The 23,886-nt window shown below is 41.4% G+C and overlaps 1 protein-coding gene across 1 annotated transcript in view; it reads left to right on the top strand.

The window, feature by feature from the left end:
* LOC135081342 (AT-rich interactive domain-containing protein 2-like) overlaps positions 1-23,886 on the top strand; it is a 32,536-nt gene continuing 8,650 nt past the window's right edge. Inside the window, exons 1-24 of the mRNA XM_063976061.1 lie at positions 1-45; positions 416-873; positions 1,472-1,590; positions 2,195-2,280; positions 2,922-3,047; positions 11,701-11,772; positions 12,154-12,240; positions 12,352-12,382; positions 12,511-12,566; positions 12,641-13,195; positions 13,313-13,393; positions 14,098-14,193; positions 14,351-14,455; positions 15,016-15,118; positions 15,299-15,376; positions 15,756-15,859; positions 16,055-16,144; positions 16,887-16,988; positions 18,207-18,488; positions 19,506-19,694; positions 20,108-20,215; positions 21,501-21,628; positions 22,270-22,432; positions 23,482-23,631. Coding sequence (XP_063832131.1) covers positions 1-45; positions 416-873; positions 1,472-1,590; positions 2,195-2,280; positions 2,922-3,047; positions 11,701-11,772; positions 12,154-12,240; positions 12,352-12,382; positions 12,511-12,566; positions 12,641-13,195; positions 13,313-13,393; positions 14,098-14,193; positions 14,351-14,455; positions 15,016-15,118; positions 15,299-15,376; positions 15,756-15,859; positions 16,055-16,144; positions 16,887-16,988; positions 18,207-18,488; positions 19,506-19,694; positions 20,108-20,215; positions 21,501-21,628; positions 22,270-22,432; positions 23,482-23,631 — 3,414 coding nt within the window. The remainder of the gene's footprint in view (positions 46-415; positions 874-1,471; positions 1,591-2,194; positions 2,281-2,921; positions 3,048-11,700; positions 11,773-12,153; positions 12,241-12,351; positions 12,383-12,510; positions 12,567-12,640; positions 13,196-13,312; positions 13,394-14,097; positions 14,194-14,350; positions 14,456-15,015; positions 15,119-15,298; positions 15,377-15,755; positions 15,860-16,054; positions 16,145-16,886; positions 16,989-18,206; positions 18,489-19,505; positions 19,695-20,107; positions 20,216-21,500; positions 21,629-22,269; positions 22,433-23,481; positions 23,632-23,886) is intronic.

Below are 23,886 nucleotides of genomic sequence, written 5' to 3'. Positions count from 1 at the left end.
ATGACTCACCAGAGGCAGGGCGGTAGCAGTGCAGCGCAGCGCAGCGTTGAAAGCGGTTTTCGAATATTGTATTTTTTTTACAACCGCCCGCGTTGCAACTGCTTTGAAACTGCCGCTGCCTTCAGTGTGCCTACTGCCGCGCTGCAACTGACCCGCACTGCTTCTGACCCGCGTTTGGTCTATGGAAGCCTTTAAACTATTTTTTAATGGATGTCATGCAGTCATAGCGTCACACTGGCATCTTGTGTAGTTGGAATACTCGTAGTTGTCACAATAATATCGTGATCCGAGAATCGTGGGTTCGCACTTCGAAGCCCGCTGTCGCTGGATATTTAGCTTACCTTAGAGGGGTACAAAAATAATAGTAATTTGTTTTACCTCAATTGTATTTCACATTTTAACTCAATCTTGGTAGGAAAACGAGCACTTCGTCCAAGCGTGGCTCCGTTCCACATACGAGCCGCTACCGCCGAGCGACAACACTGCGTGCGAAGCGGCCGAGCTGTACCGGCAGTACCTGGCGTGCTGCGGCAAGCTGGGCAGGAAGGGGGTCATCGCGCCCGCACACTTCCCCCGGCTAGTGAGGTCAGTGACCCGCCCGGGGCACACAGCAGCGAGCGACCACAGCGCGTGCGAGGCGGCCGAGCTGTACCGGCAGTACCTGGCGTGCTGCGGCAAGCTGGGCAGGAAGGGGGTCATCGCGCCCGCACACTTCCCCCGGCTAGTGAGGTCAGTGACCCGCCCGGGGCACACAGCAGCGAGCGACCACAGCGCGTGCGAGGCGGCCGAGCTGTACCGGCAGTACCTGGCGTGCTGCGGCAAGCTGGGCAGGAAGGGGGTCATCGCGCCCGCACACTTCCCCCGGCTAGTGAGGTCAGTGACCCGCCCGGGGCACACAGCAGCGGACGTACAAGAAACCGGGGAAGGCAACTGGCCTTAGAACCTGTCCTTGGAATTTATACGCTCTTAAAACCAGCCTGATATTTTGTCCTCAAAAGTCAAAGCGCGGGAGAATCTGCCTTACTCCCCTACCCCTTGGACCAGGTTGCCTAGTAAGAAACTGGATACGCCAATGGCAAGTGGGACGCCGAACGATGACAGGGAACTCTATTCATTATTTCAGTCAATGGCTAGACGTAAGCCTCCTCAATGAACGTCACAAAGTAACCAGTGTTTAGCACGATCTCCCGCTATTTTATCCAGCCTCTATATCTTCTTGAGGTTGTCAGGCAACCGAGCAGGTGGACGTTTTACATTACTGCTGCCTGAAAAGTGGAAACCTTTATCGCACTACTGACAGATATGTACATGCCATTGTCATTATACTTACTTCCTCCGTTTATGGACTATGAATAATTTGCCTTTGAAAACCTAATCGCCTATTTTTACCCGACTGCGCTAGAAGGAGGGTTATTTTTTAACCGATTCTGAATCTTATGTTCTTTGTTTCAAAGATACCGTTTCCATACAGGACTGTGTTTGGAGGAACAGTGGGCCCGAATAACGTGACCACCTCGACGGGAGAGACTCAGCAATGTTACATCGGGATTCGGTCAAGAAATCCACCGCCTAGGACCAATCCACCGGCTGGTGAGTTACTTCATAATTATAATGTACTATTAACAAAAGAAGGAAGGCAAGAGAGCACGCGGTCGATCGCCAACCCGCTGGATAGACGCCATCACAAAGGCCCTTGAGTCCACCATGGTCCAGTGTACTCGCGACGCTTCTAACCGTCAGAAATGGAAGCATATCGCCAGGAGATGACATCACACCACCATGTACCTCGTCAGCGCAACCACGACCACTCTGACAAGAGTGCCTGATTAAGATGAAGAAGAACAAAAGAGACATTGCAAAAAGTTACAGCCCTTAGTAATCCGTATCAATATTTTACATCTCTTTCACACACGGCACACATTGTTTATAGTCATCATCATCATCATCATTTAAGCCATAGGACGTCCGCTACTAAACATAGGCCTCCCAGAATGATTTCCATGTTGACGCCTGCGGTCTGCGTCTAGTCTAGCGCCTTCCTCCTACTTTCATGATGTCGTCGGTCCATCTTGCGGGAGGACGTCGCACGATGCGTTTTCCGGTATGCGGCCTCCACTCCTGAACCTTGCTGCCTCATCCCCATGCTCCATTGTTAATAGTATTTGAAATTAAAACTTTTGTATCATTTTCATAGGTCCAGCGTCGCCAATACTCAAAGCGCAGTTAACGAACAAACCCACGGGCACAGCTGAAGTGAAGCAAATAGTTGCCACACCACAGGTAATTCGATTGATGTTTGTAAGCAATGTTTTATTGTTTATTTAAATGACTATGCCATCTAATTAGATTAAATAATATCGGGTCATTTTTATGGATTTACAAACGCTAAGTTTTTTAATGAGTTCCGCTGCTAATCTCAACCTTATTTATTAAAAAAACACTAAATAAACAATTGAACTCACTACTAGTCGCTACACTTGCCTAAAGGTTAAGAAACCTTACAGTTGTACTATACTAACGCCCGTATTCACAAACATTACTATGAGGTCTCACAGTGCGCGTGGATGCACAGGGTCACACACGACCCAATCACAGAGCTCTATTCAACGCTATGCGTTCAATTTTCTGCTTCACTTAAAGATCGTTTGTGAATACGAGTGTGAGTCTAAAACTGTTAGGCTGGTTTTAGAGTCTCGCTGATCCTCGGCGCTGACAGATCAATATGTATGTAATTGAAGGGAACGTTCCTGAGTGACGCTGATCGCTCGGCGCCGACGCTTCATACAATTCAGCTGTCAGCGCTGACGGTCAACGTGCGTCAGCGTGACTCTAAAACCAGCCTTGGTCTTTCTCTTTCAGTTTTCTACTTTTAAAAGATAACCTCCTCTCATTGAATACTTAAAATTCGCCATATCTTCTAGCCACAAGCCCAACAACCAGCTCCGACGCACCCACATCTCTCCCAAGCGCTGGAATCGAACCCGTCCAACACGACCCTCATCAAACACCTGCTCGCCCACAAAGTAAGCCCCGCCCCGCCGCCGCAAGTAAGTGCCTACTAACAGTACTAACGGTTTGGGTTTGTGAATGACGTGTGGAGGATAGGTGTTGTACAGTCAGCGACAACTAGTTCGTAACACCCAAATGACCCAAAGTAGACAATAAGTTCCCAACATGTCTTTGTTACAATGAAGGCTATCGTTTTAGCGCTCACCAGTTAGCGCCACTGTAGAGTAAGGTCCTGTCACTTGCTAGTAGCGAAGACAGTGGTACCAACTGGTGAGCGCGAAAGTGGTAGGAGGACTATCGCATTTGCACTCATCAAGATGGCGCCACTGTAGAGTAAGGTCCTGTCACTTGCTAGTAGCGAAGACAGTGGTACCAACTGGTGAGCGCGAAAGTGGTAGGAGGACTATCGCATTTGCACTCATCAAGATGGCGCCACTGTAGAGTAAGGTCCTGTCACTTGCTAGTAGCGAAGACAGTGGTACCAACTGGTGAGCGCGAAAGTGGTAGGAGGACTATCGCATTTGCACTCATCAAGATGGCGCCACTGTAGAGTAAGGTCCTGTCACTTGCTAGTAGCGAAGGCAGTGGTACCAACTGGTGAGCGCGAAAGTGGTAGGAGGACTATCGCATTTGCACTCATCAAGATGGCGCCACTGTAGAGTAAGGTCCTGTCACTTGCTAGTAGCGAAGACAGTGGTACCAACTGGTGAGCGCGAAAGTGGTAGGAGGACTATCGCATTTGCACTCATCAAGATGGCGCCACTGTAGAGTAAGGTCCTGTCAATCGCCAGGGGTGCCAACTGTTAAGTATAAAAACGATAGCCCTCATTGGAATAAGAGCGGGGGTGTTTCGCGGAAAATAGCGCTAGTTAGCGCTTGTAAGTAAAATGGCGTCCTTTTAGCGGTAAGTGCTGCCACTGTCAAAAAAATGTATGGGAAAACGTCACTTTTGAAGTTTAGCAAACGTGTCCTAGCAGAAAACATGCCAAAGTTTCGGCGGTTGCCATGGCGATCGCCATTTTCGTAAGAATTTCTAACAAGCGCTATTTTCGGCCAAACGCAGCCATTGTGTAATCATCTGTTTTCGGCCATTTTGGGTGACATGAATTATTTGATGCTGTCTGTACAGTTCGCGAGACCTAAGCTGAGCTTTGCATTTGTGTGGGGGCATACTTATGGATAGTGTAGGTGTGATAGTTTAAATTTTCCGCCATGCATCTGTCACACTTCACCTCTTGTACTAAAGCCCGGTCTGTGAGCACATAGAATTTTGTCCAATTACCCCAAGCTACCCATCCTTATCGCTCACGCGTAATTATATTGCTGTCGCGGCTGTGCGACGGGCGCCCGCAGTGAGTGTGCGAGCGCAACAGCAACATAATTACGCGCGACCAGACCAGACTATAGTTGTATCGTGACGTATTTAATTCTATTATTAGTATTTTGTTTTTGTAGGTATTCAATTTTTCCATACAAACATTACTACTTTTGTCACTCACACAAATACAAAACTCAGCTTACGCCTCGAACTGTAGCTCGTCTGGAATAGGGCATATTTGTATTACAATTTTCAGGACTAGCTCATAACTGTGTCAGTGCCTTAGGTATAACGGGAGTGTGTTTTTGAGACGTCAAACGTCAGCGAAACTTCAGATAGAGACCCAATATACTGAACTGTCCTATCCGTGACATTGACAGCGGGGCGCCACCGTCAATACCGGATCGCTGGTTCCGATTTTTGTCCAGTTGAAAACTTTATAGTTGAAAGATGGTGGCGCCCCTCTGTCAATGAGTTTGGTAGGACAGTTCAGTTTGGGTCATCTCATCATCATCATCATGTCAGCCATAGGACGTCCACTGCTGAACATAGGCCTCCCCTAATGCTTTCCACGTTGATCGATTGGTAGCGGCCTGCGTCCAGCGCTTCCTTGCTACCTTTACGATGTCGTCGGTCCACCTTGTAGGTGGACGTCCCACGCTGCGCCTTCCGGTACGCGGCCTCCATTCCGGAACCTTGCTGCCCCATCGGCCGTCAGTTCTGCGCACTATGTGCCCTGCCCATTGCCACTTCAGCTTGCTAATCCGTCGGGCTATGTCAGCGACTTTAGATCGTTTGGGTCATCTATATCCTTTATATTTACATGTTCTGTCACGTCATATGTCAATGTCAACCTTCTCGTGCCGCTCCCATATCTCAGTCACTTACTGAGTTTAGTGCTGTACCTATAGTTCAATTTTTTATTACGTCACGAATATATTTTTTATTGTGATAGTCACAGATGTGCTCTTGAAAAAGCACAATAACTACGAGTCTTACACTTATTGGCAAATGTGCAACTGTATGTAACTGAACAGATAGACTTACAATACTTGAACATTTCAAAAAGCGCATACATCTTGTGCCCTATTCCGTACGAGATTTTAGGTTCACTAGGTTAAAGGAAATTACGTATGACTATTTCTTTTAGACCCGATTCGACCAAACTTTTATCCGAGACTAACTCCTGGTATAACTGGCACATTGACAGTTTCAGTATGGGAAATATGTCAAAACTGACGATTTATTCTGAGATTAATATTTACTCTTGTTCGGTCGAATCCACCCTTAGTCATGAAGTATAGTTATAAGTGCTCTCTCACTTGAGAGTATTGGCGTGTAATCCTACAATGAGAGATTCGCTTTTGTTTTCGAGTGTTTGTGACGTAACATTACAACTTGGTCGAGTTAACTGTGCACCTGTCTGCCGTGACGTCACATCGACGCTTTGGTACGGACGGGGCGAACGCGGGAGGTGTATGAGTGAGTGTGATGGAGACTCGCATTCCAGCTAGTTGCGCAGTTAACTTGACCGGTTTGTACACACGGCCACACTGTTAACTATCCATTTCCGTTTTTGCTCTCGCTCTCATCAAATGGTGATTCTTTGCGATAGAACGAGACGACATGACAGGCAATGGATAGTTAACACTGTTGCCGCTGGTACACGCGAATGCTACGGGTGAGAGAGAACCTTTAGATTCCTACAGGTTTTGGTAAAGGAGTTTCGGAAGATGGTGTTTTGTGTCCAATATCTTTAATTATTTAGGCAGTGGAATACAATTAATTATAATAGGGATATTTCCTGGGTCAAAAAGCAAGAGTTTTAATTAGTACGTCAGTTAACTTATCAAAAAATACTCTACACGTATTTTTCACTTTTTCAAACTAATGAAAATTTAAAGAGATAAAGCGCCCCAAAGTTCATAAGAAGAGGCCCGTGACGTCAATGCGTGCATAAAAGTGCCGCACGTTGTGACGTCGTGCGGAATGTATTTAGTCTATACGATGTATTCGTGTCTTTTAATGTTAGAAATACTTAGTAGTTAGGAATTATGTGTTTGTCATTCCTTTTAATACAAAGTTAGTTTATTTATTACAGTGCACAACTTTTTAAGTTACATTGGTTTTTGTTTTATTTTAATTTGAGTTATCTTAAAGTTTTATTAATTTTAGATGATTTTTCGAGCGAGTATTACAGATCACGGTAATAGTACAAGTTTTACAAAACAATAAAACTTGTATTATTGAGCAGAGACGATGCACAGCATCTGGTGAGAGATGCGTCTACTTCCGGTGTAGTTTTTTACCCTTTTATACCTTAAATGACGTCATTTCCGCAATTATTTAATAGGAATTGATTTGACTTACTTCCGTTTGCCGCCATTTTAGTCACCTGGGGGCGAGCTTGCTCGGAGTTCTTCATAGAGAGCTCACCAGGAGGCCTTCTTGGGATGCTGTGCATCGTCTCTGCTCAATAATACAAGTTTTATTGTTTTGTAAAACTTGTACTATTATTCGGCATGTGACGATGCACAGCATCTGGTGAGAGACTTGTTTATTAGCTCCTGGTGACTACTTACCAATGGCGCTATGTGATGAAAGTTTTCGAGTTTCTGTAACAGAACTAGATTAGAACATGATTAATTTCAGGGTATTAACATGTTTTGTTCTAAATGCCCAGTGAGAGCAGCACTAATATCACAAAGTAGGAGGGCTTGTACTTTTGTATGTTTGAAATGAATAAACTGGAAAGCTACTGAACTGAATTCAGAAATTCTTTCCTCATTAAAATGCAGATTGAGTGTGTATTGATATAATTTGCCCGCATGGCAGTAAGATTCTTGCGAGTCATCAACATAAGTTTATAATACAGGCGTACGATGTGATTGAAGAGTATCCAACATGCTTTAGATCTGTTGATTGAAAGTTATTAATTAAATAATATGTTATTTGGTGTATCGGTCGTAGATCAGTTAATAAAAGTGTCTGCCTTGTAATATTGCTATTATTGTTCTGCCTACGCCACTATCTCATCAAATAATTTCATCTATGGCTAAATATCAACCCAAATTAAAGATGCCACAACGAAGTCAACAATGCCAGGAGAGGTTTTAAATCCAACAACCTTTATACTGTTTTTATTCATGTAGATTCCTAGTATTACTTGGTGTTGAAAAATAAATAAATAATGTGTTATTATATTCCGCTGTTCGCCTCTGCTCGCCTGATTCCAGTAACTTACGCTACCGTAGCAAGGGCATACCTATGTTGTTTTTTGGAATTTGCTGTCATTTTTCCCAGTTGTTTGTATGATGCCGTAACGGTGCCGAACTTACTCGTAGGTCAAGGTTTATTAACTTAATCTTGAAATTATTCAGGTGAGACTATGTTTTGTCATGTCAGCAGCTGATGTAGATGGTAGGAGAAAAATATACATAAGCTAGTCTGCGAGAAGCCTCGTAAAGGTCACATTTTAGATACCTACTGTTGGGTTTAAGGCCTTTATCAGGAAGTGAAATTGGTTAAGCCTTTATGCTTAAATTAAAGTTATCTTTAATATAGTTTTAGATTAGTAATACCAGCCCCCCTAGACAAGTAGCACTTTTTGATCGAATCGAAAATTAAATACGTTATAACTTCATATAGAAAAAAGAAGGCTAATCGACCATCCTTCGACTGGTTTGCGATTTTAAAGTGAATTTTGTTGAGACCCACAGGGCATAAAGGTAGTAGAAGAGTAGATAAACGATTTAGTCTAGCAGATAAATCTTGCTGTAGAGCTTCAAGAGGTAAGTATATAGCTACGACTGTTTTCCTTAGGCCATTAGTTTAACCACCAAGGCCAGGTTATTTTATAAGTTTATAAAGTGGAATTTTGCCAGGTATGTTTTAGGAACGATACCTTATTACCCTCAACTCAACATACTAAATTACATGTTACCTGATCCTGAATATGGTGGAGATTCCGTATTTTGAGGGTCGGCCTCGAGCCCTGCTAAGAAAAGCCAGAAAGGTCACTTCGAGGTGCTAAGCAGGTACCTTTTGCTGTGGTGAGAAACGGGACAGCAAAGATTTAGCCTAGTTTACCACCATAGCCACCCTGGTTGAAGTCGTTGCAAAGGCTGCTGGTGAATCTCTGTGGGGTCTCTGGATATCCAGTTTCCCGAACTTTTGGAATATTTACCTTTGGATCTGAACCCAGGAGATGCCACTAAGTAGGTTGTTTTCCCCGTAAATCGACCTAGATCGTCAGATAAAATTGATTGAATCGACCTGGGAGATAATATTTTGCGCTGTCAGAGCTATTTTTACCTGACTGAACCGGAAGGAGGTGATGTTTTTCAAGTTGAAAAGTTAGAGAGACAGTTCCAATAGAGGCTCTGAATGTGCCCCTTCCTCCCTTAGTTTCAAGTATAGGCTATGCTTTGATTGTCCGATAGCAAAATTAGTGAACGCACATGAAATGAATGAAAGAATGAGGAATCCCCCATCGCTGATTATGATTTCTGATATTTTGTAGACATCCAGATTTTTGTTAAGAGATACTGGGCTGGAGTCTTGTGTATTGGATCGGTTGTGTGGGGTCGAGTTGTGATGAGCCCTCACTGGAGATCAAGCTTACCATTATAGGCACTTGTTGAGTCGTATAGATTTCGTATTTACCGACAAAACCCTTAGAGATGACGACTTGTTGAACCTGAGTTCACGTAATTGACAAGGTTTAAAGTGTTCCAGAAGATAAAATGTTACACACTAACCTTCCGTTCTAGTAGTTGCTGTCTCGTCTGGTTTATCAAAGGTGACGAGGTTTAGTAAGTAGTTTGTGATTGTACCTATCAATGTTTTTCGGTATGCAGTAGAGAACGAGAGATTGATAATTTTAGGGTACCTTGACAAGACATGCGGAGAGGCCGGCGGTGTCTCTGTGATCGGTATCTGCATCCAGATTTAGAATTTAGCATTCAACTGATTAGGACGTTTAATAGAATAGGTTGTTTGGTCTGTCCTTCTTGCGAAGGAATATTGTGAGGAGCAGGCTCATGCTGAGCGGTGCCTTATCTGGTAATTTCAGCACCTGTTTTAACAGGATTTCGGTTTATTTGGTCAGCGTTAGACAGTCAAGAGTGTTAAAACGCTGAATAAAGCACGGCGTTGAAGGGACAAGCACCGGCTTGGAGGTGAATGGCAGACGCATCCCTGGAACCATTGTCAGGTAACAGGTTGACCTCCGCAGTCTGATGACGCCTGCCACTGCCTAAGATACGCTCAAAGGCAGCCTCCGTAGAATTTGCTGAGTGGAAAGTCACTTGACTTTGCTATTCTTTTGGTCAGCGCTAGACAGTCAAGAGTGTTAAGACGCTGAATAAAGCACGGCGTTGCAGGTGCAGGGGCAAGCACCGGCTTGGAGGTGAATGGCAGACGCATCCCTGGAACCATTGTCAGGTAACAGGTTGACCTCCGCAGTCTGATGACGCCTACCACTGCCCAAGATACGCTCAAAGGCAGCCTCTGTAGAATTTGCTGAGTGGAAAGTCACTTGACTTTGCTATTCTTATTTGGTGAGCGCTAGACAGTCAAGAGTGTTAAGACGCTGAATAAAGCACGGCGTTGCAGGTGCAGGGGCAAGCACCGGCTTGGAGGTGAATGGCAGACGCATCCCTGGAACCATTGTCAGGTAACAGGTTGACCTCCGCAGAATGATGACGCCTGCCAATGCCCAAGATAGGTACGCTCAAAGGCAGTTTCCATAGAATTTGCTGAGTGGATGGTCATTTGACTTATTGGTCGTCAAGGGGACCTGAAGGGACTGATTTGGAATCCTTGGCTTTTTGTTCTAAATCGAAGGTAGTTATTTTGAGGCTTATGTATTTGCTTTAAAGATAATAAGATGTGTAGGTAAAGGTTACTTACTTATTAGTATTTGACGATTTGTAAGAACTAATTTAATCAGTCTAAGCAAATAAAGATATTATTATGTTTTGATTTTGCTTGAAGTGACCGGCTAGAGAACCAAGGTCGGATTATTTTTTAGATATCACCAGTACGAGCACAGGGTGATTTTGCCGAACAAAAATCCAGCACTGGGAGGGTGCTCCTCGCACAATGCTTATTAGGCATTTTAGCCAGGATACGTTCGTGACATGTTCAAATTCAAAAACGTTTATTGCATGTCACATTACAATTTATATGTTGTTGCAAACTAGAAGTATACATGTTCGATGCACTTAGCACATTTTGTCATACTTATTAAGCTTCTTGATTTGCAAAAAAACATTAGAATTTAATAATTCAAGCTGTAAGCTGGCTCACTGTAGGTGCTTTATTTTATGAGCACAATGAGCCTTTTTAAAGAGGTATTTATTAAGAAACTCGTACCAGAAAGAGTTATCGTTCGATTGTGGCGATGCTAACAACGTATTTTGATTGGTAATGTTTGCGATTGGGGCTGTCGGGGCCGCCGTTAGAATTGTTTAAGATGGTTGTGGGTACGTTATTCAATCTATTTATACAATATAGAGATTCGCGAGAATGCTCATTTGATCGAAAAGAGTGTTAAAACTATCAGAATCCCACGTACCTCGTTTCATCCGTTTTGAATCTCGCCGGGGTCCGAGTTTCTCCGGTATCCGACGCTCTGGGTCCACCTGCTCGTCGTCCGGAAGACACTCGTCCCCTTTGGCGCCAACCACCATCACGTACATGTCGTTCGCGGTTACATACGCGCGGTCAATTACACTTTTTAATTTTAACATTAAGTATAAGAACGTTGAGAAATAAATTATTTCAGTAAAAATCTGAGCAGAGTTTCTGCTTACGATGTTGCTAGTTTGGAAGTTAAAGACGCTATGAAGAACTCCGAGCAAGCTCGCCCCCAGGTGACTAAAATGGCGGCAAACGGAAGTAAGTCAAATCAATTCCTATTAAATAATTGCGGAAATGACGTCATTTAAGGTATAAAAGGGTAAAAAACTACACCGGAAGTAGACGCATCTCTCACCAGATGCTGTGCATCGTCACATGCCGAATAATATAGAGGTTTTGTTGTTGTAAAACATGCATGTTGTATTGTTTTCGTAATGGAGTGATTTTCGTAGTGGCAGTTTTACGCAGTAAACAAAAGCATGTCAAAGTTAAACCGAACTAACATGAGTAGGTAATAACAGGTTAAAAATGGCATGCTTAGTTGCATAAAGCTTTTTGAAAGCATGCGAAATAAAACAGTAATAAATGTTACTTTAGACTCTAAATTCTAAAGTTTACAGTAATACTTTAGTCTGACACCAGTGTAGTGTTGTTAAAATAATTTTAGAATGTACTAAAAAGTTCACAATAGTCAATACGTAGATTTTATTGCTATATTTCTTGTATAGGTTGCGCAGAGACAACAAAGTCAGCAGAGAGTGACCCCTGCAGCTAACACAGTTGTAGTTCAGAATAATCAGGTGTGTATACAAACAAATTGCTTATTTTTTATAGGTTCTTTAATCTACAAAACGATTTATTGACAAATGTGATAATATGGTAGTTGACACCACTAGTAACTGCTGTCAAAATGATACGCTCCTATAGATTTGACAAAGACAAGTTAAGACGTCACGTGGTTCGCAAATTAAATTTATTACTTATTGATTTCTATGTCACTAAAAATCGGGATTTACAGCAAATTGCAAAGTACTTAACTAGATTTTAAGCCTAATAATATAGTAACTCACTAAAATTATTAAAGTACATTTTCAAAGTTGTGTTATTGGTTAATGGTGTCAGCTACAAAATTAAATTTTTGACGATGTGTGATATCTAACGATACATATTCTGATTGTCAGGTATTGGATGTAGACCCAGAAGCCCTTATCAAGTGCACGACCATCACACCAGGTGGCGTCGCGAGTAGCACACCACCTGCTGAAAAGGTAAATCGAGAAAAAACCTTATCGTAAAGGCATAAAGCAAAAAATCTATTGGGAAAACGCTTGCGGTTGACTGTACATGATTCATTGAAAACCATATTCGTTTTCTTACAGGTTTATATTAACGCTGCAGATGATTCTTTGGGTATGTATTAAGCTTGAAAGCAATAAGGCTTAACATGAGTTATGCCTTATGTATGGGGATATTTATTAATAACTCAAATTATGAAATTCGAGTTATTAATAAATATCCTCATTCTGGTTTTGTTTCAGTCATAAAAGAGGAACCAGTACAAATTCAAATCGACGAGCAAACGCAGTTGACAATCGTGAGTAATTTCTATCATAATTTTATTATAATTTTGAATTGTTTTTATTTGTTTAACATTATACGTTTGAACAGAAAACGGCTCAGAACAAAATGCTCGCCGACTTGCTAGAGAAGAAATCTAACCCTCCAGTGCAAGTTGTCCAAATGGGGCCCCAACTGAACGCTCCAACTATACAAATAACCGAAACCGGCCAGATAGTGCAAGTGAAGACGGAAAACGAACCAGTATTACAACTAAACGACCCTATGGTCCCTCAGACTAATCAATTCTTCCAAATAAAGAACGATCAAGGTCAATTGATCCAACTCAAGAACGACCAAGGTCAATTGATCCAGCTCAAGAACGATCAAGGTCAACTGATCCAGATAAAGAACGAACAGGGTCAGATTATACAATTGAAGAGTGACCAACTACCGGGAGCCATGTTGCAGTTCAAGAATGACCAAGGTCATATAGTCCAGGTCAAAAATGATGCACAGATAAATCTGCAGAGCGGTCAGATTATACAGCAAGCTGTGATGCAAGCACTGAAGACTGAAAAGGACATGATTGTGGACACCGTCGTCACCGACCACTCGTATACGGAACCGCCGACCAAAAAGATCAAGCTTGAAGACAAGAAAGATGTAAGTACCCTCATTTTACTCTAGATGCACCCAACTTGACTGTGCACTATTTGTAAAATGCAGTGTTGCCTTGCGTAGATTAGTCTGCTTTTGTGGTAAAAATGACTTTTTTTAAAGGGTAACACCGAAAGCGTTTCGAAGACAGCGGCAAATCTTTATGCTGCTCTCGCTGCATCTGCTCTTGAAGATGAAGACTTGGTAAGTTTTCCTGTCATGATACCTTGGGCTTATAGTAGATTCGGTCGATATCTAGGTGTTACCCTTTCTAGCAGCTCTAGGGTTGCAACTATAGTCCACTCGGTGTTGCCCGATGGAAATATTGAAATAATAATTGTGAATTTTATCATTTTTTCATGTCTGTACCTTTAGCGGCCAACAGGAATCGTGATAACTGGAACGTTACGAAAGGTCATATTTGGTTTTATTCTCATATGTGTTGTTTGTTTTCTTAGTTTTCTTTGAATTAGTTTTTTAGTTTATCTAGATTGTTCTTTGGACAGAGACATTATTTAGCTATTCGAAGTTTATGACAATAAATGGTGTCTTAGTTGCTTAAATCGGACAAGTTCAATCATATTACAGTGATAAATGCTGTGTTGTAGATCGATCACGAAATCTAAAGTATACAGGTCCCATGTTTAGTTAGTTTGACCGGGATTGTAACACCTATAAAACTGCTGCTTAATTATTCAACATTTTTAAAAGACTAAAATAAGCCTTTAGGTATCACTTTTTTCATAATCATGCAATGCGAAGGTTTTTATATACTAACTGTATCAAAATTAGGTAAACAGCTAAAGGAAGGCGCTAATAAAAACGCGTTTTGTGATACAAAAAGTAAAGAACTGAAGGAAGCCAGTTAACTGAGTATAAATGTGAAATCTTCGTGATTTATCCAACAGATACCTCCAAAAACTGAACCAGATATCCCACAATCTGTTTTAGTAGCAGGCACTGGAGAGAATGCCTCTCTCATTATCCAGGAACCCATTTTACAGGTAGGTAGTTTATTAAAAAGAGACAACAAATAACAAACTTACTAACAACTTCGATATTAAGCAACTAACATCCCTAACAAAAATAAAACGCTTCTTCCTATTTTCACTTTAATATAGTTTTGTTAATCGTTATTAATTTATCAAATTTTAAATGTAGGTGCAGCAACCATCGCTGCAAGTGCAGCAACCGACGATGCAAGTGCAACAACCGACATTGCAAGTGCAACAACCGACACTGCAAGTGCAACAACCAACATTGCAGGTAACTTTGTTTGGTTCTCTGTCAGCTTCTTTTAAACATCAAAAACGGGACTATTCCCACCGCTGCAACTCCTGTGTAGCCAGGATCTACAGCTTGACCGCCAACAAAAACCCAACCAGTGAAGGTCAAGTTTGTCCCGGGGGAAGTTAACTGTCATTGGACCCGCAACGAAATTAATCAGAAGGACATAGGAAGAGGAGTTCGAAGTTGTTGCACATCAGGGTCAGAGACAGATTTTGTTGCAAATGCGCTCTTATTGCAAGTGCATAAAATGCCAGTATTTAGTTGGATGTGCCGTCGTCTGTGCATCTAATGTATAAGTATTTCTTTCGTCAGATTACTTTGAGTCACACACACAGTATAATCATTTGTACAGTTAGCGTCAAATAGTTTTTCGTTCTCGTTCGTTCGTCACTTATTCCCATTGGAACAAAGACTGCGAACTGTGTGTTGCGAACTTTTTGGCTACTTAGGGTGTCACGAACTATTTGACGCTGACTGTAATAGACACTACTTTTATAGTAATTTAGCACTTCAATTTGTTTTCATTGTTTGTTTAGGTGCAGCAACCGACACTGCAGGTTCAACAACCAATGTTGCAGGTACAACCGATGGACGTCCAAAACATCATCGCATCGCAATCTGGACAAATCATCCTGCAAGGTAATTGATTCTTTTGGTTACATAAAAATCGTTAACCGATTGAGTCCCAGACGGCATTAATTAATGTCATAACAATTGATTATCTATTGTGTCTAGATTTGCGGAGCTTGAAGGATTAATATTGTTTCTATTCCTGTAAACTTTCAAATTAAAATTGACGGCCAATCATTTTTTTTACAGAAAAATCCATGCCATCACAACAACCGCAGTTTGTCCAGCAACCGATGCAGATTATCGCTACACCAGGTGGCTCGCAAGGTAAAAATAATACATTTAAAAAATATAACTTAAAATATTTACCCTGTGTTTCTCGGGGAAATAGTTTAATTTTGGGTCAAAATAACTTCTTCGGTCATAAAAAAATCCAACAAATATTTTGAATAATATAAGTCTAAATGTTCTCGAGTGAGTGGCGACCACGGGCTGGAAGACGTAGCGTGGGCAGGCCTCCTACTAGGTGGACCGACGATCTGGTAAAGGTCGCGGGAAGAATCTGGATGCGGGCAGCGTAGGACCGTTCATTATGGAAAGCCTTGGGAGCCTTTGTCCAGCAGTGGACGTAATTTGACTGAAACGAACGAAGTCTAAACGACGTGTGAACCGAAACATGTCTTTTCTATCATTATCTAATTTGCAGGAGGTTTGAGCTACATAACTCAAAACTTGCAAGGCAACATACAGATGCAGAAAACTATCATCATAGTACAAGGCCCTGCTGGTGGAGGTCCCTTAACTTTAACGGTATGTATCAATCAAATATCGTCTTATTTTTCAATTTTTCAATATAATAAGATTCAAATTCGGTTGTCAAAGAGATATACACAAAGCATATTATCGACCTAAAATGACTTAAAGGTATTCGAGTTACGTTGACTATGGAAATAAGATATTCTTTAGCAATATTTGTTCCGAAATAAATGTATAAACTTTACAAAGGTGAACAACCCCGGGGGCCTGGACGAAGCGACGTTAAACAGCCTTATTACCCAGGCGACAGAGGCTATAACGCAACAGCAAATAATACAGGTTCAACAATAGTGCTACTCACGCTTGACACTAATTTTGTTTGGGTTATTTTCTCACCTCATTGTTTTTTCTAGCTAATTAAAACTTTATTATCAGATTTTGTGAGGTTCAATCACAATTTAGCCTATAAATAACATCATTTCACTCATCTTTTTGTTACTAATAAATTTAATATCGACTCTAAGCAGTAACTAATAAGGTTAAAATTTGGTTACAGCTTAAATAGTTTACCTACTAACACCGACATGGTCGCACATTCCTTTTATTTCTTTGCGCAGCCTTTGGTTGTTACGGGTTCACTTATGCTTTACTAATTTTTGGTAAAACTACCTACAATTTTATTAAATAATTTAATATATTATTATCTAGTTATTGGCATTTTAGTGGTATACCTTATTTCTTATTAGTTGACATGAATTAACGTTTGTGACTTGCGATTTTTCTGACATTAACTGTCAACCGAACACGTGATATAGTTTGCGCAACATGAGTTGAGGCGATCAAAACAAGCAAAGATTTGTATCTGCTGCTGACATTTTGCGTATTCTGGATGATTTCTGTGTTCTGAATTCAAATATACATCAGTGTGCGTAAGCGTTCGTCTCAATTTTCGTTGCGCGGTCTATACGCTAGTGCAAAAAAGAACCATTAAAGTGTCAAGGAATTTAGCAACGCTAGAGTTCAACCCACAACCGAATTCCGATCTTACGTGCAAGGTGTTAAAGCTGTATGTTGCGTACAGAACTCGGGCGTGATACAGACCGCTCAGAGGGTGATTGTGAGCCAGCCGACCCTTGTGAGCACGTCCCAACCGATCACTGTGGTCAAAACGGCCATAGCTCAGGTTCAATGCACATGATACTAGTTGTGCTTGGTAGATGTTGGCCAGTTGGTTGTTCTGGTACCAGCGACAAGTGTGAAAGGCGCCAACGGGGATATTTTCATACAAATTCTTGTTTTTTTTAAGGCTACAAGTGTTAATTACCTTACCGAGTAAACTAAAGACACGCTTGTGTTAGGAGTGGTGTCACCAATTGTGGTGCCGTCGATGGCGCTCCTCCAATCTCGAGTTGGCAATCCGATCTCAACGCCTTTAATAGAATCTGTGGGCTGAGTGTGAGTTTCCGCTAGGGGCGCTGTACAATCCGTCACACATTTTTTTACGCGCTCACTAGTGAGGTCTTTTGATGTAAACTCACACTAAGCCCTCAGGTGTTACTTTGTGAGTGTAGTGAATTGAAATAATACTTTTATTATACGTACGAGGTATCAAGACTCTTATGCAACGATGCTCAAAATGTACATTTATATTCCCACGGTACCTTCCAGATACAGATATTTAATTGTATAATTACTCGAAAATTCATTTTATTAAGAGATTTTGTTGCCATTAATTAAAAAGGTAAAGAAAATACAAACTAATTCCATTGGAATTTGTTTGAAGATATTGTCGCTGTCGCCGACGCTTGTCGCAGGTGTAGAATGACCTTTATGGAGCTCGTACACTGAATGGCAAACTATACGGTGCAGGAAAGATGCATTTTGCGTTCCGATGTTTTCACCTCAGTGTACAAGTACCTTTATGTTTGAAGCATGGTTGTATGAGGTTACTTCAAATTGGTTGACAATCTTTTGGGGTTAAAGACTTTTTTGGGTTGCTTATTTACGAAAATACAAGCGAAATTTTTGCACTCGTATGGCTGGCTATTTTATACTGGCGTTTTATATCAAATTTGAAGCAACCATGTGTAGTATATTATTGAAAACAAGCATATTTTATTTAAAAGAAAAATGTATTTAGATTGCTAATTTATTTTCTTATGTATACTTTCATTTGTAGTATCTTCTTGTGATTATGGTTATGGGCTAGAATTTTTATGGATTTTTGCGTTTCTTAGAAAGTTTGTTACATTGCTATAGAATTTTTTTTATATTATTGTTACACCGATTTTAATGAATTAATGTTTGAATCGTAGATTTTGCTATATTGAGTTTATAATAGAAAACAAAACACGTCTTAATCCATATTATTGATATTAATTATTCTCTAATATTCCTACAGAACACCCCCCAAATAACGCCAAGTCAGCAACCAATAATAACCACGCAACCGCAACCACACAAGGCGCAAATCGTCAACCAGCCTCAAGGTCAGCAGATAGTGGTTACACAGAAACAACCACCAGCGCTGATCAGTACCACATCTAGCAACCAAATAGGGAACCAGCAGATCATACAAGGCGGTCAGCAAATTATACAGGGCAACCAACAACTGATTCAAGGTGGTCAGCAAATTATAACTGGCAACCAACAGATTATACAGGGGAATCAGCAGTTGTTACAGGTAATCAAATCAATTTATTAAATATTGATATACACTTATAGAAATAGAAACTGAGAACGTTTATTTGATACTAAAGCCACAAGCTGTGCGAGCGCGATAGCAATATAATTACGCGCGAGCGATAAGGATGGGTAGCTTGGGGTCATTGGACGAAATAAAAATAAGAATAAGAAAAACTTTATTTGACACAAAAGAAAACAGAAAAACAGAACAAAGGGACTTAAAACTATACACGCATAATATTTTGTGCCAAAAAGGCGCCCGCTCAGCATTAATCGAGCCACGCGTGCATGCACGCGTGCCCCGACGCTGGTTTTCAGCTGGTGCCTCTACAAATTCTACGTTCTCGGCGACCGGACTATAAAAACATCTCAATATTCACCATTAAAACAATAAATTGGGTACAGGTTCTAAAATGGTATCCACTCAGTATAAGGATTATTATCTAGGCCCAAACTTTTCTGCTTTGTTAGAAATAACTAGGGTACTTACTCTAAAAAGGGAACATACCCCTTTCTCTTTCGGGCAATCGAATCCAAGACCATTGGAATGAGAACGCCTCTGTGGTAAACTAGTGTGAGAGTGCACTGTGAACAGAAAAGTTTTCGAGTGGTGACTACTCGGTGGACCGACGATCTAGTGAAACTCGCGGATACCTGGATGCGGGCAGGGCAGAAACCGTCGTTATAGAAATCCTTGATGGCGGCCTTTGTCCAGCAGTAGACGTCCTTTAGTTAAAACGGAAATTAATATTTATGTCAGTGTCAGCGGCCGACCGCGACTTCGTACGCGTGGATCCCGTTTTACCCCCTTAGGGACAGAGTTTCGTAAAATCCGTTCTTAGTAAGCACCTACTTTCTAAAAGGAACCCCCATGCAAAATTTGAGACTCCTAACACTTGTAGTTTCTGAGATTTCGTGATGAGTGAGTGAGTCAGTCAGTCAGCAGTAACCTTTCGCTTTTATAAATATGTATAGATTGTAATTTAATCACACTTGTTTAATCAAATTATTTCAGGGTAACCAGCAAATCATAGCTGTCTCCAACAACCAGCAGATCATAGTAAATGCTCCGATGAAGCCAGGGGTCCATAGAGTGGTCCAACAACCTCAGAGGAGCCAAGTGGTGACCAACGTGCAGCCGACCATAGTGCAGACTTCGGTTGTGCAGAGCGATACCAAAACCAGTGTTATACAGACTAGTGCGGTAAGTACGAGTATATTCGAAGATATTTGATTTGTCAGGAAATATCGATTGCATAAGGTAAGACTTGACCTACAACTTTTTGCGACCTTTAGACTGTTCTAACTAGTGCTCAAATCGTTACTGTGGCACGATTACTAGATACTGGTAAACTTGTTGAAATTTGAGTGATTTTAAGATGCGAGTCTAGTTCCACCTTAATTGAAATTGAATGTATAAAAAATAATTTCCAAAAAATCGAAAGACAACTTTAAAAAAATCAAAGACAAAAAAGTGTTATATGAATTGTGATCGTCATTACTCCTATCCTCGATGAAGTTTGCGGCTTTTAAAAAGCTCTTGCGCGTCCCAGTGTTACTAAAACCCTGGTAGACAGTTCAAAGTATAAAAAAAAATCTATTAATGTTTATTTACAGCAGAAACCGCAGCAAGTGATGAGACAAGTCATCACCAGGCAGCCAGTCATGGTGGGAAACACCAAGATCGGCGAAAAAGAGATGGTTGTCACGCAGCCTGTTACCGAGGTGAGATAGTGCCAACATAAAAAAAAGCATACCAACCGAATTGAGAACCTCCTCCTTTTGTTGAAGTCGGTTAAAAAGGATTAAAAGCTACATATATTATTTTCATTTAGGTAATATACCTTCAGAATGATCCTTGATATACTGATTCTCTGACAACCATGAATATAGTCTGTTTCCAGCACAGATACAACTTGTCTGCAGCCCGATGCAAGTGTAACTTTGTTTCCATTTATTTTGACAGCTATCATGTCGCATTCACATCCGCTGTATAAAAGAAGTGGTTTTGTTACAATCGTGTTGAAGGATCTATGCGAAACTGTAGAACTGCTTTCTTATAAAAAAAATGCATCGATCATTATGTGAAAATTATGGTATCCTTCCGTTTGGCCAAATTACTTTTCGCCAAATTTCACTTCGCAAACAACTTATCGCCAAAGTTTCATTTCCCAAATGAACTTTTAGCAACTGTACTTTTCGCAACTAATTCATTTGGTCAAATTATCATTTGGCCAAATTTTACTTGGCAAATGTTTATATAGCAAATGTTTTATGTTGCCAAATATTATATCCCAAATAATTTGTTTGGTCAAATTGACACTTCATACTTACCCACCGTTACCCACAAATCAAAGTATAAGACACATGATCATGGTTTTCACAAGAATTTTATGTAAAACATTGCAGGAAATAGTATGGTTGCAAAAAGTAGGTTAGGTTAGGTTAGAACAGTGACCCTTAATGCGCGAAGGCGAGCGAAGCGTGCCGCGGCAGCGGCCGCCGAGCGCTATAATCACCCCTATTGTTAATGAATCGTTTGGAAATTTCCATAAAAAGAATGAAATAAGGAAATTAATATAGAAAAAAAATTATATTAACTACCCACTAAACAAAATAATAACCACAAGCTAATTTGTATCCATTCTATGCACCAATCAAATTATTTTGTAAACAGTTTATCGTGAATAATTTTTGCCTAATGAAACATTTGGCAAACCATACTTTGCCAAACAATAATTTGCTAAACAATAATATGCCAAAAACAACATTTGCGAATTAAAAGTTTGCATTAAGTTGCTTTGCCAAATAAGAATTTGCCAAATGAAAATTTGCGAAACGTTGTTTGCGATGTGATAATTTGGGAAACGTTTTTTGGCCAAACATTAGTAATCCGAAAATTATAGGATTTTAATTTCTTGTAAGTCCAAAATTATGGGGTTATCCAAATCACTGGCTACTTTTGCTAATTAAAAATGTTTATTATACATGGTTCTTGTTCACACTACAGGTACCAAAGCCTCCTACGCCGAAGCCTACAGCGACGCCGCCGCCGCAAACGCAAAGTTTGCCGGCGCCTTTACAGCCTAATCAGCAGGACGACACGCCCTGGATATGCCATTGGCGAGGCTGTGGAAAGTAAGTGAAGACAAATATATTTGACAATAATTCATAGTTGTGTCTCGGTTTCCAGTCAATCTGCGAATAAGGTACCGGACACTATTCACAAATACATGAAACGATGATTTAAAACTCTCCCTTCTAGTGAATCGAGGCACAATAGAAATCAATTGTTACGCTTTCTTATGGGACCACTTGGGGATTGATGGGTTATTTATTAACATCTGGGTGTCTACTGCAGCAGCAGGACTCTTGATAATTTATTTAATAAGAAACTCAACAGCAATTTTACAATTTACACGGTTAAAAAATGAAAACATTGAGTTATAGATACTTAGCCAATTACTGAGTTTCATAGCTGCTGCAAATTAAATTTACCAGAGGCAAAGTGAATTTGGACTCCCCACGCATAGCCAGATGGATTGGGGAGGCCTGACCCTAACGTGTTAACGTTAACCTTTATTTATACGACATCCAACGCGAAGCTCAAGAGCGAACGCGATGGAGGACTGTTGTGGACGCCCTCTGCCCCATCTAGGGGGCAAAGAACCTAAAGTCAAGACATCCACGGGAAGAGTGGAGTGGTCCTATTCGGAGATGGCGGAATCACTAATGTAATGATGATAAGAACCTGAATGATTTTCTGTTTTTGTTCTTAGGTCATTCGCAAACGCAGCAGAAGTGTTCTCGCACGCGGCTCGTGTCCACTGCCCGACCAACGCAGCGGGCGAAGCGCCCTGTCTTTGGTTAGACTGCGACCGGGTGCCGCGCCGGACTTTTGCACTGCTCAACCATCTTACTGACAAACACTGCAGTGAGCATGTAAGTGTATATGTAGTATACGTCAAGACTGACTCGCCAGTGACTGGCATTAGTTTATTTAGGCTTCAACAACACCAACGCGTGCAGATCGCCATCGCCGACGCGATCACGGCGCGATCAAAGGCGAATGTCAGGTTGCGCGATCTATGACAGTTCACGCGACCTGTCATTGGCCTTTGATCGCGCTGGCGATGGCAATCTGCAAGCGTCGGTGTGGTTGGAGCATTAGAGCTAAAGCACACGATGCGTCGCGGCGCCGTGACGCTAGAGCGGTGTCGCTGCGTCGTCTTCATAGAAATGTCTCACGATACGGCGAAATCTTTGCATTGCATTGTGTGCTTTGGCTCTTTATGGCGTGTGTTGACGATCGGGTTTCTACCCGGTCCAGAAACCGTTCCGGTTATTGATTACCACCGATGAAAAAGTATTGGCAATAAACTGTGAATATTTTTGAATTGGGGATAAATAAAGACTGAAATATACGCGGGTAAAGCTACTCTCCTATCTATTCCTTGTACGCTCATAGACCGTTGACTCTGCAGTGTTAGGTCCAGACACTCGCCAGTGGTGCCAACAGTTTGGTAAAACAAATAAATAAGAGAGAAAAGCCCAACGGATTAGCAAGTTGAAGTGGCAATGGGCAAGGTATATAGTACGCAGAACTGACGGCCGATGGGGCAGCAAGGTTCTGGAGTGAAGCCCACGTATCGTGGACCGAAGACCTCGTAAAGGTAGCGGGAAGGCGCTGGATGCAGGTCGCCACCAATCGGCAATTGTGGAAATCATTGGGTGAGGCCTATCTTCAGCAGTAGACGTCCTATAGCTGAAATGATGATGAAAATAAATCAATATCTTTGGTCCATCACTTTTATACTGGCATTTAACTAACCTAAGGTGGAATCGTGTAAAGCAATCGTAATCATTTGACAGTTCATAACGTACGATAAAGTCAGTTAAACAAAGCGTTTGACAGAATAATCGTACGTTATGAACTGTCAAATGATTACAATTGCTTTACTCAATTCCACCTCTGTTTTTATCATCTACAGGCATTAAAAGCGATATTCAACGCGCGAAGGCACACAGCTGCGGATTCGGACAGCAACAAGCCAGTTTCTCTCGGCGGCTACCCGCCGAATGCGGCGCTAGCGGCACTCAACAAACACGCTACAGATATGTTCAACCCGAGAGAGCTCATGGTAAGTTACACCATACAGTATAACAACCTTCACATTGTATTGTAGGATCATCGATAATTTACACCATTTTGGAATATGCTTTCGCCATAAGCCGGGTCCAGCCGGGTGTAACGCGTAATGGAATGTATCGTGTAATGTAATGGAAATAGTATGAACAGCAAATGATATGTAATGCTCGTAGTGCCGTCCACACGTAGAATTCGTGTTACATTACACGTAATCTTACATTACACATTCCACCCGGCTATAGGCATT

The sequence above is a fragment of the Ostrinia nubilalis genome, chromosome 19 (genome assembly GCF_963855985.1).
Source record: "Ostrinia nubilalis chromosome 19, ilOstNubi1.1, whole genome shotgun sequence".
Taxonomy (NCBI): Eukaryota; Metazoa; Arthropoda; class Insecta; order Lepidoptera; family Crambidae; genus Ostrinia; species Ostrinia nubilalis.
Note: the sequence above shows the minus strand (reverse complement) of the source record. Positions and strands in the feature narration are given on the sequence as shown.